The sequence below is a fragment of the Cyrtonyx montezumae genome, unplaced genomic scaffold, assembly GCF_038088225.1.
Source record: "Cyrtonyx montezumae isolate F1298 unplaced genomic scaffold, pur_monq_1.0 scaffold_5, whole genome shotgun sequence".
Lineage (NCBI taxonomy): Eukaryota > Metazoa > Chordata > Aves > Galliformes > Odontophoridae > Cyrtonyx > Cyrtonyx montezumae.
Window position 1 is genome coordinate 9,803,449 of NW_027072056.1, and position 17,036 is coordinate 9,820,484.

At 33.4% G+C, this 17,036-nt stretch overlaps 1 protein-coding gene across 2 annotated transcripts in view; it reads right to left on the reverse strand.

Annotated features, from left to right (window-relative positions):
* The window catches only part of ATR (ATR serine/threonine kinase), a 35,403-nt gene that overhangs the window by 3,200 nt on the left and 15,167 nt on the right, over nt 1-17,036 (reverse strand). For both annotated transcript variants that reach the window (XM_065748021.1, XM_065748020.1), the window contains 23 exons: nt 16,133-16,226; nt 15,409-15,534; nt 14,538-14,744; nt 14,188-14,301; nt 13,211-13,326; nt 12,753-12,873; nt 11,802-11,939; nt 10,554-10,761; nt 9,936-10,114; nt 8,882-9,046; nt 8,507-8,598; nt 7,831-7,922; nt 7,269-7,446; nt 6,440-6,616; nt 5,931-6,090; nt 5,233-5,412; nt 4,365-4,507; nt 3,883-3,980; nt 2,748-2,980; nt 1,925-2,059; nt 1,211-1,411; nt 769-912; nt 242-392 (listed from right to left, as the gene is read on the reverse strand). In XM_065748021.1, the coding sequence (XP_065604093.1) occupies nt 242-392; nt 769-912; nt 1,211-1,411; nt 1,925-2,059; nt 2,748-2,980; nt 3,883-3,980; nt 4,365-4,507; nt 5,233-5,412; nt 5,931-6,090; nt 6,440-6,616; nt 7,269-7,446; nt 7,831-7,922; nt 8,507-8,598; nt 8,882-9,046; nt 9,936-10,114; nt 10,554-10,761; nt 11,802-11,939; nt 12,753-12,873; nt 13,211-13,326; nt 14,188-14,301; nt 14,538-14,744; nt 15,409-15,534; nt 16,133-16,226 (3,452 nt within the window). The remainder of the gene's footprint in view (nt 1-241; nt 393-768; nt 913-1,210; nt 1,412-1,924; nt 2,060-2,747; nt 2,981-3,882; nt 3,981-4,364; nt 4,508-5,232; nt 5,413-5,930; nt 6,091-6,439; nt 6,617-7,268; nt 7,447-7,830; nt 7,923-8,506; nt 8,599-8,881; nt 9,047-9,935; nt 10,115-10,553; nt 10,762-11,801; nt 11,940-12,752; nt 12,874-13,210; nt 13,327-14,187; nt 14,302-14,537; nt 14,745-15,408; nt 15,535-16,132; nt 16,227-17,036) is intronic.

Sequence of the window (17,036 nt, forward strand, 5' to 3'; positions counted from 1 at the left end):
CTCATTTACTAATACAAAACGGTACAAGCCCTTAAACAAAATACAACACATAAGAATCAGAGAATGGTTTAGGTTTGAAGGGAACTCTGGTGGTCATCTTGTCCAATTGCCACCCTCAAGCAGGGACATCTAGAGCAGGTAGTCCAGGACCACATCCAAACTTAAACATTCTTCTCTTTCTCTCTTCTCTCCTCTATCTTCCCCTCAGTCAAATAATAAATAAATAAATAAACATATTTACCCTTCTCCTTATAAAGTTTTATCAGGATATTTCTTAAACCAGCTGTATTGTTCACCCATTCAATTATGCCACATTCATCATTTAATGGAATAACTGCATAGGTTCGTATATGGAGTTCCCGTCGACGTGACTCTGCATCTTTTCTTAAGCACTGTTAGCAAAACAAAAAAAACAAAACAGAAAAGAAGAAAAAAATGAGAATAATAAATAACAGAATGGAAATACATTAAAATTAACCATCCTATTCATAGTTGCTTTCCAATCAATTCATAATATAAAATTCTAAGCTTTATTATCTGCAGTAGAGCAAATACAGTTTTTTCAGAAGTCTATAACAAATTACGTGTTATCAGTCACTACTGAATAAATATTTTACAACAGTTTACTTCTTCCTCCTAGGAGCTTTATCTCAAGGTTAGGAACTTGAGTTCTTCCCCCTCTTCCCCCTGCCATTTTGTTGTTGCTGTTTGATAGTTTTCACCATTTTATCCTGGTTAACATAATGGACCTGATTATTTAATTCAAACCTTATTAATAAGAGAGTTGAATTCCATGAGCCGACAGTCCTTTCTCAGATCATCTTTAGGTTTACACATCATAATATAAGATTTCCCATCTGAACCTTTTAAGGTGATCTTTTTTGGCTTTTGAAGGGAAGCAAGAATTTCCACCTGAGGAAGACATGATATTTTTTATTAATATTCATATCAGATCTTACAACATAATAGACCAGTTCATCCAGTCATGTTAGCACTTTCATGGTGCCAGGGGATGTTAATCTCAGACCAAAACTTCATCTATATACTAGGAGGCTGTATCATTCTCACATTATTACAACAGAAACCACTCACTTTCCAGGAAGGTAATTATGAAGTTTCCTATGCCTCCATTCCTAGCAAAATGTGAAGATAAACTGCAAATAAATGTATTTAACATGAAATTTAAGTTAGGTGCCAACTAGAGGCTTACCGTATCATCAAAGCCTGCAATGTAGGCCCAGCATCCAGGAAAAGGGTCGTGGTTGGCATGTGTACCAGGAATTGAAGGAAGAGTTGGTATCATTACAGACTGCAACGGAATGAGAATTTGACTGAATGTGTGCTCTTCTACCAATCTCTTAAGAGTTCTGAAATGAATATTCATGCTTAATGCTAAGCTGTTTCCATCAACCTGAAAAGAAAAAAAGTTGTTCAACAGTTAAAAATAATCATAGAATATTATTGCTACTTTACATCAACTAATGGCTTTTGGTAATCTGAAAAATTACAACTTTCAGGTCTTTACAGCATATCTTTTTCACTCTGACCTTAAATATGTAACAGTTAAATCATTTTTGTAATTTTACTTCTATTATCAAGTTCATACGATTATCACAACAGAGCCAGTTTATATTTATAGTCAAACTCCAGGAGTTAATGGATAGAACCATACAAAAAAGGATAAAATAATGGGAAGCCCACAAACTATGGAATGTATTACTATGTTGTTAATGCATGTTCATTTAGAACTATTTTCTACTTTTAAAATATTTTTAAGAAAAATTCCAAAAATCTTCCACAAGTGACTGCAATGTAACAGAAATTACTCTAATGCAATGTCCTGGTTAATGTGAGCTATCGGAGAAACTGTCGTGAAACATCTGTGAATAATCCTGTTAGATGCATTCATTAATTTCTTTAGTACCGGTTTGTTGCATAGTTCTAATAGTTTATCCGTAAGGCGTGTTGCATCTCCAACAAATTTTCCTAAGGATTCCTTCATGTTGATGGCTTTATTTAGAATTTCTTTGCATCTATTGACACGCATAGGGTATGAGGACTGAAAAAAAGTTAAGATTGGTGAAACAATAGATTAAAAAGATTTCTAAAAGAACAAATATTCTACTAATAAGAGTAATATTTACTCCACTCACTGCTTGTAATATTTTATACCTACAAAAGGAAGTTCTCTGACATCTTGTGCCTGAACTTCTAAGTACTCAGGTGATACATCGTTTCTCAAACTATTTCCTGGAGACCCACAATGTAAAGACTAAAACATCCAAGAATATGAGAATATCCTGAATATTATTTAACTGGCCTTCCAGAAACAGAATGCTCCATGCCTTTTAAATTGCTTTTAAATTACTCTATTACCTGGCAAATTTTAGAAATAAACAAAATATACTTCACTTTTGTCAAGGCAAAAGACTGAATATTTGGTTATAAAGCTGGAAGCACTATTACAATTTAAAAACAACAAAATCTGCTTTCCATAACTACCCAATTCATCAGCTTTTTGTTATTCAAATTTTATTCCAGAACAAGTCATCCAATTTGGGATGTAAGTTAGCAATTCTTACTGACTAGATTTAATCTCAGTTTTCTGAACTTGAGACTGTAATAAAACCTTTTGCTGTGACAGCACGATGGCCTATTCCACGATGCTAAACTGCAGCAGTTAAAATGCTCAATTTGATCTCAGTTTCTAAGAGCTAATAGAGGCGTAGCTATACTTATCAGAGTACCTTAGACACAGCAGTCATCATCCACATTGCTTGCTGTGGGTAGGCTAAAAACACCTTAGCAACAATCACCATCAGAACAGCAAAGACTTCATCATGAGAATGACAGATCCGGGAAATTAACTGAGAAAAAGCTGTCAGAAACTGATAAGGTGCTAGCTGATTCGTGTGCTCCGTAATCACTTTATTTATTTTAGCCAAATCATTTTTCATTTGAACGCGTTCCGAACGACTTGCTGAAAAACACAGATCAGTAAGATTTCATCACTTTTGTTACCCGAAACATCAAGTCATTTAAATCAAGCATACAGAAACAGATTTTATTATTACTTTTCTTATGAAAAAACAAAACACAAAAGGAAAAACAAAAAAATCCTACTATAAAGTTATGTCTAACAGATGAGACTGAAACATAATATATACTGCTATTTCATTAACCAGCATAACAGGAGGCATGGATGGAAGCAAAATAAACAAGCATAGGCAACAGAAACACGGAACAAACAATATTGGAAAAGCTTTCCACCCTTAAAATAGCACAAAACCACACCTCAAAAGAATGTAAAATGTCCAAATACAAGTATAAGAATTCCCCCTTTCTTATATTTATCTTTGAAATATTCCTAAACAGATCCTTGTAGAGAATACTATCTTAAACAGCAGAAGGAAGATTTTGAAATGGTAAAAGCAACACATACATCATTAACTACTGTTTAAAAATATTCCATTTTGAAAATGCAATAAAAAACATACATACCCAATACAACACTATAAAGAATTGAATGGGCAAGTAGTCCTGAAACTAAATTACTGAAGGTTCGTGTTGGATTCTTTATTGCTAGACATGCTTTTGTTAACACTGAATATCTTCTTGAAAGTTTTTTTACCTTCATTACATGCAAATGAATCTACAAAAGCTATATGTTTAGTTAATAGATGAGTTCAATTTAGTCTGAATTAACATTTTGAGAAGCAAGGTCTATTGCTGGTGTGAAAGAGGCACAGTCATCAAATTGCCCATAGATATAGAAGGTGCAATTTTCTGATAGCTGGCCCATCAGAAATGTACTTCACTGCTCTTCCAATCATACATATAAAGCACAGTATAGGAAATACAACATGGAAAAAATTGTACAACCTTTATCACATTCGTATGCTTTTGCTCCAAAGTCCAGCCATAAAGACAGCATTCTTGGCATTGATTGATAGATGAATTGGTTTCCATACTGCAGAGACCTATAATTACATGTTGAAGTTGCAATATGTTAGTGATAAATATTAGAAGGAATACAAATATATCCTCAGCTGTTACAGATTACATTCTGGAGTACAAATTTATGTTGAGCATGTTAATGCATCTGCAGCAACTAAAAGCTTACTGATACATACAGATTATGTTTTACACTAATCAAAACCGCAGATGAAATATTTAACTTCCTGTCTTACACATTAGGACAACAATTGCTTAATAAGGCAGAAACAAAATGAATTGATTATTATATCAAGTTTGTAGTATTTTCTTTCACTACTACATAAAATTAGGAGTCAGTCTGAACTGCAGCAAGGATGTATTCCCAAAAATGCTTTTTTGATATAACTGTCATCTTTCTGTAGTCTAACCTTCCAAAATGATGAACTATGTATCTAATTAGATCTCCTTGTTTTTCCATCTTATTGTCAGTTACCATTGGCATTAATTTATCATAGTATTTAGCAAGATAAAAATGTCCATCTTCCCATTCTGGCAACAAAAGTGTCACATCCTGTAACAGAGAAGAGTTGCTTTGTCAGAGAAATAAATTCTTGTATTAGTTACTTTTGCGCAGAAAAGTATTAACTGTACAGAAAATTACTAATTGTGACTCCAGAATTAAGACCAATACCTGTGCAAGCTAGAAATCTGTTCTTAAAGCACCTTTTGGACTCAGAGACAGTACAGTAATATAGGACATGATGATTTAAGATTCCTCAACTAAAATATTTAAAAATAGTCAAATTCCTGTTCAACTAAACACTGTTTCTTTAAGGTTTTAGAAGAGTGGAATGCCAGAATTGCACAGCATAAATTAGAAAGAAATAACAAGCGCCATATCCATTCCCCAACACTAGTTTCCCACACCAGTACAACATTGTAGAGAATGCTAAGCATTAGTGTTTTTATACATTTCAGCTTAGAGCAGTCTGTATTTTAGGGAGAAATTCACATTTGTATGTGCATCATAAACAAACGAACAAACAAACCTGCAAAGTCCTGTGTTTTATTTATTTACTTATCTATAATTTCAGTAGAGTTATACTAAGTATCTCTACCTGCCTTAGTTTGGAATGTTTTATATTTAAGTTAATTCAGATAGTTACATCTTTGCATGATTTACAGACTGACATACCACTTACTGCCAGGGATGTTATGTTTGGTTGACACCCTCAGAAGCATAATGATATAAGACATCTTATTAAAAACTACCATCTTGTTAACACGTTGAATTACCTTATACTTTTTCATAACTGCATTGCTTTCAAAGTTAGCAGTTTCTTCCATAAATCTACCCACTAACAGCATTGCCCGACCATGGATGAGCTGATTTCTGGTATTACATGGTGCTTTATTCTCGGGGAAACATAATTCAACTCCCTTCTGGAGAACAATAAGTGCTTGGTGAACCTCTCCCTAATGGAAAGAGTAAAACATTTTATATAGTTAAAATAAGAGAGATGTAAAACAGCTTACAATTGTTACTAAGGTAAAATTGTGTTCTTGAGTGTTCTAGAATATTATGTATGTGGTCAATGGATATTATTGTCTTCAAATGTTTTATGCATCTCCTTATTTCTGCATCACTGTCTTGTTAGATCTAGCACAGTGATTGTTTCCATTGCTGCCTCTAATTAGTAACAAGGACAGAAATTGAAAACAACTACTATTAAAATTAAATTCCTCTAGTGTTGACAGAGCAGGTAATCCAACGTTTTTATATCTAGCTGCCAGAAAAGTCAATGGATAAAGAGTTGATGAGCAGTTTCAATGCTAGAAACTTCCCATGTCTCAACTGCAATCAGAACATACTGACAGTCCCAGTTAATATATTTTGTCTTACACAGACTGATTATGTGCCTTTTTTAATTCTTCAAGGTCAAAAATTATTTACTTGCATGTAAGAAAGTAAATACAGTTTTTATTTTGTTTACCTTGGACCAGAGCCACTTTGCTCTTTCTATATAAAGTTCTGAGAGCGTAGATTCCCCAGCATTCAGAAGAGCATTATATGCAGCCTGATGATGACCAGCTTTTCTTGCAACTCTAGCACTCTGGAGCCAACACTGACCAACAAGCTCACTGTAATCCTGGCTGCAGAGACATTTTTGCAAGAAGTCAACAATTTTAGTCACAAATGCAGCTTTATAACATCATAGTGTACTGAAACAAATCCAATTTCATGATGATCTATATAGCAACTGTTTAAAAAAAAAAATCTCTCTTTTCATGTTTAACTTTTCTTTTTCTTCTTTCCCTGTTTCTCTATCTTTCCTACACAAAACACTCTTCCTTGCATCTTGAATGCAAGTAGAGGAGGAGGTCTGCTTTTGTCTACAATGCAAATTTGCAGTTTTATTTTCTCTCTTCTGAAATGCATTAAAAAAGTCAGAACCTGACTGAGAATGCAACACAAAGAGACAAGAAACAGTCATGCTTTCACCTTTTACTAAGACTAAGCAAAGCCCTTCTCAGTGCTAAAATAGGTTCTTTTGCTCTGTAAGAATTCTGGGTCATCTCAATACGAGCACACCAGTTCAGGGAATCTCTACCATGTTCACCATCTGGTTGCTGAAACACTGGTCCAATACTATGTTCCAACTCACAGAGCATATGCAACCTGTGGTAGTAAAATAAGAACAAAACAAGTCATTGAAAATTGCTTATATATAAATACACACGTATGTACATGCACACATATACACAAGTTTTATGTAGGAAGAAAATAGCAAAACCTACAAGCGTGCTAACTGACTTGTTTCATGTAAGGACCTGCCATAAAGATGCATCTAAAGTGCAAAGAAATTATTGTTTTTAAATTAAAAATATTCAATAAATGCTAATTTAATAAAAAATCTTACTTTAAAATTGATTAAAAGCTACTTTAAAAGGGATGGTTTTTTAATTCTTCAAGTTCGTTTCTGATAAAAGAAGGGAATGCTTTTAGGCCATATCAAAAACTATGCTTTCAAGTTAATGAAGATAAGCCCATGGTAGCCACTGGCCTATATGTACTATGTCAAGAATACAATGCAACGATTGATTTTTTAATTAGCCAATTGTTCCATAAACTATAAAGTTAAAGACTATAGCCAACATTTTTTGGTGAATACCTTTTTTTAATGGGAAAAAAAAATTTCCCAGTTAATCAAAGATTGAGAGTTGGCAAAGAATGTGAGAGAATGAATGACAGTTAATACATACTGGTTCTGTGGATTTGATTATATCATTTCTAACATTGAAAATAGTGATATATTATAGAAATCAGAAACCTGATGATGTGTTCATATCCTCGCTGATAGGATCCTCTTTCAAAGCTCGCTGCTGAAAGGGGCACAATTTGTTCTCCTCGAACAACCTTGAGTGTTTCATAAAAAGCAACTTCATTTTTCTTCTTGGCTGATAATAATAAATGTCCTAGTCTGACACTCCAAGCAGTGGACTTCACATCTTTGTGGAGAAAAAAACCTCTTAAAACTCTGCTTCTTTAGAATCTTAAACCAAACATGCCAGTTTGTATTAACATAGTACTTGAAAATCTTCAGAGTAACTTCTCAGAAATAAATAAATTTTAGAAATACTCAGTAATTCCGCCTTCAACTGCAACTTCAAATAAGAAATTTGGTCTTATACTCACTTCAAATTCTTACTCAAAGACGATACAGTTCACAATCGAATACATTCATAAAATGTATAAGACTGTCAGGACCAATCCTCCACCCAGTAAAATCCACAACTGAACAACTGCACTAGCTGCACCTTGATTTAAAATTTGGCTAACATACACGCTTGCTCAGAAATGCAAGAGAGTATTCTTATTTCAATATAACTTACCTGAAGCCAAATAATTCTCCAGTAAATCCCACTGTGACAGTTTCCAGGCTGCTTCAACTCTGTACGTGTTCAATTCAGAAATCCATTCAGACCTATTCAAAGAAAACAAGAGAACTGATTTTTTCATTTCTCCCCTATAAGTTACTTCTGTTCTATATTAAATTAGAAATATAGCAAATAGTTCTTATAAGAATTCTGTTTCACTTCAAAAGAAGCGAAGGAAGCTTTACTTTAATAAAATTCAATAAAACCAAAGGATATGCAGTGATGAAAAAACAAAAACTATCAACAGTATCTCACAAACTCAATTTCCAGGTAGGGTACTTAATTTTTACAATACATCTTAAAAATTACTATCTTTAAAACCATTTTTCCTATTAGACTACAGAATAACTATGGAACAAGTAACAGGGTGCTGAGAAATGAAGGACTCTGTTCTTAAAAGTACATCTCAATGCTGCACACAACTCAGATTATGTACTAACATCTGTGAAAGTCTTAAAATAAGCAATTTATAGACAAAGTAGTTAAAGCTGTCTAACTTCACACCACTAGGCTGGATATGCTTGATAAATCTTATATGCTTGGTAATGCACAAAGATGACTAGTAATAAATAGGTTTAATACAAGAAATTTGTATTACTCAATTATGTGTTGTATTAAATGCTCATAGTACCTGTTTGCAAGTACTCCATTCACTTGAGTAATAACAGTAGATAACTGACCAAGGCCTAACATGGACTTCACCACACCATGGTAATGAATAATCTAGAAATGGGAAAAGAAACAAATCTGGACAAAAACATTCATCAACTATCAACCAAAGCCTGCAAATCACAGTATGAACCCAATAAAAGATTTCTTTCAGTTGATAAGACACTTGCAAATAGTAACACACCACTTGGCAACTGTCACAGAAAACTCTTATGGTCATATTTCATTTAAATATTCTAAAGAATATTCTCAAGAGGTATTTTTTGTCTTTGTATGTATTAGTTAATTATTTTATTGTGGAAAATGATAGAAATACATTAATTTGTCATCTGATTACCTGATCAGGTTCTAGTTGGATAGCTCTATCATAACAGGCTGTGGCATCTCTTAACAAGCCAATACTTTCATGTTCGAGAATTTGTTCTTTGAGGGATGGTTCTGCTTTTCGAATTGCACTCACTCCAGCTACTCCATCTGGCTCATGCATAGCAGCATACAGTTTCTTTACTCAAAAAGAGAGTTGGAAATAGACATCAAAAACAACTGCTTAGACAACAAGAAGGTATTTTGCATATAACATGTTCAAAATCACACATCTTATTGAAAACAGAAGGCAAACTATTCTGCAGGAGGTTCTTGGCTTGAAGTTTTCACTGTAAACATCAGTTTTGATGTACTTTTTTGTTTTGCTTTTTTTTTTTTCTTAATTCCAAAATTGAGTCCTACTTTTGTTTAGAATACTGAGATAGTCATGATCTCATACCTTAATAAAAATAAAACTATTTTTTTTAAAAAGGGCAAAATAAATATCCTATTATTACATGCTAAAATTATCTATGAAGCTGCAGATTATTGATGGTGGAAAAGCATCACACTAAACAGTTTGGCAAATTTGAAAAGTCACTGAGGAATATAGACCACACATCACAGGATAAATATTTCTTTAAGATAGTTGGAACATCCTTAGTATTAGCGCTCTCTCTCTCTCTAATAAACCACCTAGCCTTCTTTAATTTTTTTTTTTTGTTGCTGTTATTATTTTTATACTTGGCTGTGCTTTCTTTCATAAAAGGTATAGGGTAAACTAGAAGCAATAAAAGCTCTGCATTCAATAACAAGAATAATAAAAAACTACTTCCAAGATATTACAGTCTTCTAGATTTCCTCCTTCCCTTTCATATAAAGGAATCATGCCAAGCAAGGGCAAATGCTGAATACTGCAGAGAGATCACAAATATGCTTGCATCCAACAGCAGAAGCATTTTTAATTCTTCCCATTTCAAAGAATAAACTGACAAAACTTTATTAATCTATGTGTCTCTTTTTATTCTAAAAAAAAAAAACAAAACAAAAAACCAACAAAAAACAAACACTCAAAGGAGCTACAGAACCTGTAGAAATCCAAGATGCTCCTGTATATTTTGTTTCTTCTCTGTGATGAATGATTCAAAATGCATCACAGCCCTCGTGTAAGCCTTAGAACGAAAAGAAGCCACAGCTAGTGTATCTTGAGGTATAAGGTCTAAAAAGCGTGTCACGTTCTGATATTCTCCATTGTCCTCATTTGTATCTACAAAATAAAATCATTTTTAGAAGTCTGTCAGTAAGGTTCCATTTGTAAGAATGCATCAGCATGGACTAAATTTATTTCAAAATTTAGTGAGATAAACTGATTAACACATTTTTATGTCAACAGTAAATTAATTAAAACAATACTGCTGAGCTTCCTATATCTTGCAAGACAATATACAAATAATTGAACTGAACCATTTAGAAAGCTAGCAGAAGATTACCATTTCATTTTATAATTTCACTTAACCGTGAAATTATGTGGGGAAGAGGAAATCATAATATGACAGTAAGAATCACAAAGTAGAGTAACACTACAGTAAAACTGCATTCCTACATTGTCATGTCAATGACATTCACATTGTCAATGTGAAGTGGAACTTCTAGAAGTTTATTTGAAGAATGTAAATGCTACGTCAAAGAAAATAAGCATCACTTACTTTTCAGATCACTTCTGTCTTTACTAGACTTGCTAGTATTTTTCTCAGCAATAAGCATCTGAAACTTATGTCTAGCCCATTGAGTTAGATGATCAAGCATTGAGAACACTGTCTGTGTGCTCAGCTGGCTTAGATCAGATGCACTGTCTTGAAGTCTTCTGCTACACTGGTCATCATGTTTCAGGACAGCCATAATCTCCACATAAACCTACATAGACATTGATATGATAAATGGCAGAAGTGCCACACAAACAAAAATAGTAAGAAACTACAATTAACATTAAATGAAAGCACTAAATATTTTAGTTGTATATTTTAATAATTTTGGCTTTATTTATAAACTCTGTTTGTCTTGTGAGCTTAAGAGGAAAATGTGACAAACCAAGAAGCAGTCATCAGAACATTCTGCACAGTGATAAATAGTGCACATTCAGAAAAAAATATCACTACCACTACAATTTTAGATTTCAAAACATAATGAATGCTACTGCATATCTGCTGCAAGCACAGTTCAAATCATAGTTGACTTAACTACTGATTACTTTAATTACATTACAGATGTACTTTTGCTTATATTTAAGTACATAACATGTTGAAAGACCTGCTTCCTGAACATTTTAGTCAGCAGGAAATGGCTTTATTTTATTATTAACATACAAAACAGACACTTATTATTGATGTACTCATTCATACAAGAAAGATTATTAATTTGAAATATGCTATTAGGAATTTAGTAATTACATTAATAATTTTAAATTAATAGGATATAACATACATTTTTCAGTCTCTTCAACTTCTGCTGAATCAAACTAAAAGTAAGATTAATTCCTGGATGATATGTGCCAATCTTATCTCTGGTATGCTACAAGACATGTATGAATCCTGTTCTGTGTTAATCTTGTAGCTAAGCAAATTTTAAGAGTACACAGGGGAGAACAAAAATTACAGGTCTATTTTCTCAGAAACATACAAGTTCAATTCATTCCTTTGTTTCATTGCTCTGTGTTCCTCTTTGTAATACTCCAGCTCCTGATATTACTGCAATCATAATTAATGACATAGTAGCTCTTCTCCTCAGCCCCAATGAAATAACCATAAGAAACACACCCAAGGGATACAGAGGTTCAGAAAATGTTTAAGACCTATATAATTTATTCCCAGACGTCTACAGTAATTCTGCAGACCTGATCAGTTCTTAGAAAGAACAGTTCCTGAAAGCTCTCATTAAGATCAACCAATACATCTTACCTCTTGTTGATCCTCCTGACTACATCCCAACAAAACATAGACAAGGATGTGTGGTAGCAGATAAATTGTCACTTTATAGTCGTTCTTCATCATAATACTGCAGCAATCAAAAACTTTTCTGGCAAGATCATGTCTTACCTACAGAAAAATAGTATTTCCAATAAAAGCATAATTACAAATGCCTGAATAATTAACAGGTTTCTTTGTTATAAAATTATTTGATGGAACAGAATTTAAGATAGTAGTCTCCTACAAAAAATTCTTAAGACTTAAATCTGCAACAGAAATGCCAGATGGCTGTTACTGCATGTATGAATTGCTGATGCTACAGAAAAATAGGCAAGTTTTGCCTGCATGTTCTATGCCAATGAGAACTTGAATTGGCAAAAAAAACCCTTCAGGCTAAGAGTCTACTACTGCTTTGACCTCTCTGCTGCACTTAAGACATGAAAAAAGTATGAACAACCAACCTGTCTTTGAAATAGAAAGAGATCTGTTTAGATACTGAATTACTGCAGGCCACTTAGATGTTGGAAAGGAGAAAAGAAAGCAACGAAGACAGATAATTACTTTCAGTGTGCTGGGATTAGTAAGCTGTGGAGAAGGAAATTTTTCAGAGTAACTCAAGGTTTTCTAGAAGCACTTCAGACACTGCCTTCAGCTACACTGCTGTCTGTACAAAATTCCTAGAATTTTGGCTTTCACACTATCCATCAAGTCTATCCAATAAGCAAGAGTGCTAGGGAAGGAAAGGTGCATCTTCACTGGGACGATGCAAGAAGTCTGCAGTATGCACTATAAAAGGCCTCTAGAGAAAAGGTACGTTTCCCTCACCCATCCCTTACTTTCAGAAACTGAAGTTAGGTTAAAATGTTTGGTTGTTTATATACCAATAGGTTAAAATGCTGTGTTGCGTATATACCAATATATAAAGCAGTCTTATTATCTTACCTTTGTTATAAGGTAACCTGCCCAAGTTGCTGACCATTCTGCAAAATTGTCACCTAAGTTGCTTAGGTAAATAGGCTTCTTCATCTTTGACCAATCTATAGCCTTTTGATAACTCTTGTACCTGTAATTTTAAAATATCTATTTAATAAAGTTATATTTAAATAAATATATATATGCAAATATATCTAGTAAAAAACAAAAACAACAGCAATAGCATGTAGTTCACTAGCTGGAATCCTAGGAGTCCCTCTTCTGAATTTTTAAAGAAAAAAAACACTTAATAGTCAACATGTTTTTATTCTAGAATATCTAGAAATGAAACAATCTAACATGCTACCAGAACTTTAAAGTATACTTAAACATGCTGTTGAAATCAGTCTTAAAGACTGATTTCTGCTTGGAAGAAAAAAATGGCTTTAAAATAGTTATGGAAAGAAATTGCATAAGATGTCCTATACCGTGTGTTTAAATGAGGTTCCAAGATTTCCTGCACGTGCTCAGGAAATCTCCTCCAAAGCCTGGACCCTGGGCAGTCACTGTTTGTCTCTCTACAGTCATAGATTGACAGTAACTCCTGTAAAGTCAGTTAACATCTCAGCATTAAAAACATTTAATGACCACAGAATAAAGAGAACTGGTATACACACACAGAAGTAATGAGATACAAATTACATAATGTTGAAGTAAAAAATTTTATAACTGCAAAACTTTCATCCAGATTTGGATGAATAGTTTGATTTTAAATTACTATTCATTTCCTAGATTCCCTAGTTGATGTTAAGAAAGTGCGATTATGTGGCCCAAACATCTACCAATAAACCAGACCTAGAAGCTAGTCTGAATCCTGCTTGTGCAGGAACTAATTTAATCCACTGACCATATAGGGCCATTTTTTAGTGGAACTAGGAAATCATCCTTTCACGCAGTTTGTGAAATTGTAGCTTTCACAAAGAAAAAATAACAAAAAAGTCAGCCTGGACTTAGCATAACAGAAGACTATTGCACACTTGATTTCCGTTGCCTCTTACAAGAGTAAGCAGATACCCTCTTAGGAATACTTGCTGTTTTTCATCTCGGCCTACATGCACAGTTTAAGTCAGCAGTCCCGGAATTACCCCTTGAATGACGTATAGACTGTTAGTAACCTCTGAAATAACATCTCTCTCCTAAGATAACATCACAAAAGCAAACTTATGCTTTTATTAAGATACTTGTATTTGTCAGCTCCCCTGAATTCTAATGGGTAAGTGAGCATCGAGGAATTAAAAAAAAAAGTCACATTCCTGAAACACTTTTTACATTGTAAAACTGTACCAGACAATGTTTCAAATATTTAAATACGTATTTCAAAATGCATGTACTTATAATTGCACGATTCTGTGTTCAGTGTGATAGAAGTAACTTGTGAAGATAAAAGACAATCTTTGTATCTTACCTGAATGGCATATGCTGCAGAATCTTGAGCACGAACATTATCAGCATAAGCCAGAAATGCTCTAGTCAGTTCCATTAATAATCCATAGGCAAAATTTGGATCCTCCACACCAGCCTCAATCATAAACACAAAGCCGATTTTATTATAACAAAGTAACAGCTGTATGTTTAATCTCCAGGTAGTCACTTTGAAGTCTGTCCCTAAGCTTTAGATTAGATGACAAAGCAGGTAGAGATTTTCGAAGAGCCTAAAGCTAAGAGGTTTCCTATTCCCACACACTTAAAATCAATAAACAAATGAAATCTCACAAACATTTAATACTGAACAAAATACTACAGAAAACGTCTTACCACAAATGTGAAATCTTTTCCTTGAGTTTCACTCGTTGAAAAATCCAGCCTGCCAGGGTCTATGGCTCCCAGTTCACCTAAACATTCCCCACAGAGTAGCCGCGCATGAGAATTTGCATCTTGACAGCCAATTAGAAGAACAGTTACCAACTGAGAGATGACTGGCTCCACAGTTTCACTGTCTGTTACATACTTGACCAATTTTTCCTAGGAATTTTAAGAAAAAAAAATAAACATGAGTCTCTCTACAACCATGTTTATTGCCTTGTACATCAGATTTTATTTGCCCATGACATTAGGTTTATCATTCAGATATTGCTATTTTCATAACTATAACCCAATAAACATACAGATTCGCAAAGCAATATATCTGCAATTTGTACATGTCCACAGAATTTATTTGAATGTGATCATCAGATTCAAGTTTTTATTGATGGAAGACAAAGAGGGAAGAAAATTGAATGGTGTGAGGTGGTCCTGTACAACCTACTTTAAGATATCATAATCTCATAACAATTCTTGTTTTAATGTATTGGACCCTTGATGCAAAAGCTATATATGTTATGACAAAGGACAAGCCCTCAAAATGAACCAAGGAAATTGACTAGATGAATTGACTAGATGAACCTTCTCTGACATTTAGAAAAGGCAAGAAATATACCAATACCCTTGCTGAATCAGTATCACACAAAGAAGGATTTGAAAGTCCTGTTATACGATGACTCAATGGAAAAGAATCCCTTCTGCTTTTCATCTAGATTCATACATTTAAGAGAATAACACAGTTCATACAAATACACAAACATTAAACTTGGTGGTCCAGATGTTCCTCAAGTTAATTTCTAAGTGTACTCAAAGATGGTTTTAATACCTGGTTTCTATATAATGTTTCTTTCAGGCTGGTAAGTGCATGGATACGAACATCCACATTCTCATGCTGAATAGCTCTCATGGAGAGTTGCAGCGTTGTCTGCAAGTCAGTGCTTTTGGAGGATTCCTGAACAAGACATGACATAAGAAATTCACATTAAGTCTAAGAGGAACACAGTTAAGCAGCATCTCAAAGAACATAAGAAAGGAGACATACAAACATCTATTCTTATATCTACATTCTCAGCTATATCCAAATAGCACTGTTTTCCTAATTTTTTTTAAAGCGTTTGCCTCTAAAAGGTGCTACGTTTGCACTTAAAAACAAAAACATTTCTACTAAATACTTGCTCCTTCCCATCCCTTTAGCTTGCCTTCAGAAGATAAGCAAAAGGTATGGACCACCAAGTAATAATAAAAATAAACAGACTTGGTTACCTCAAAAAAGAATACAGATGCAGGATTAGATTAAAAGTAATGAATTTTGCAACAAAATCATTTCCATAGTTAAAAATCTTTTTTTAGCCTTATAAATTCTTTTATCTCAAAAATATGTGAAATTGGAATTCAGAGAAGCTATAAAACTTTCTTCTGATATACAAGTTCTGTTTTGTTGTGGAGGCAAATGAATAGTACTCTTGCCTAACAAGATTTAAAAAACAATTTCCTTACTCCTCATGAATTCATCTGAGGCTCTAGAAACAAAGAAATAAAAGAAGCTATACCTTTCGATATTCCTGAAGGACTACTTGGATTTCTTTTAGTTCTGGAAGGTCAGGCAGAAAATATATTTCATGTAAGAAGTCTCGTACTATATCCCTAATAGTTACAGAAATATCACAAAGAACATTTCAAACATTAGTTGGATCTGAAAAGTCATAAAAACCCATTAAATTATATAAAACAATAAATTATAATAACTAGAAGAACAAAAACTTGAAGAGCAGAAAAAATCTACATATTTTTGCAATTAAGTATACATATAAAACAATTTATTTCTCTTTTTACTGAAAGAAGATACAGGTACTTCTTCTCTACATTTTAAATTACTCTCTCTTTAATTCTTCCCATTGCTTTCAAACTTTCCATTCACCTCCATCAAATCCCATACTCCTTATTTTGAAAGAGGAGGATAATCCCATTTGGTTTTGAACCAATTCCTCTTTTTCTTATGTGAAAACGAACAACCAAAAAATGAATTCTCTTTTTCTAACATGAAAGAATCCATTTCAGTTTTGCTGCCATAGGATACAACAAAAGCCTTGTTATTCATAACATCTCCTTTTATTTTGAATACTGGTGGTATGATAAATGAAAGGAAATATAAACTCTGACCATTCCTAGAGAACACTACTACAAAAGATAACAAGAATAAAAACTAAGACTAAACGCTGTCCTTAAAAAGCTTAAGTCACAATTTAAGTCTTAAACAAAAAATTAAAAACAAAAAAAAGCATTAGACTTTGATTCTTTTCAGGTGGTGTGCTCAGTTGCCAAAGTGACATGATAAATTCTATGCTTCTCATAATTATGACTCTGATTAGTAAAATAAAAATAACAAACACTTATTTCCTTCCTATTACCACTCTATACTTATCTCCACCTCAGGATAGATGTTAACAGTCGTTA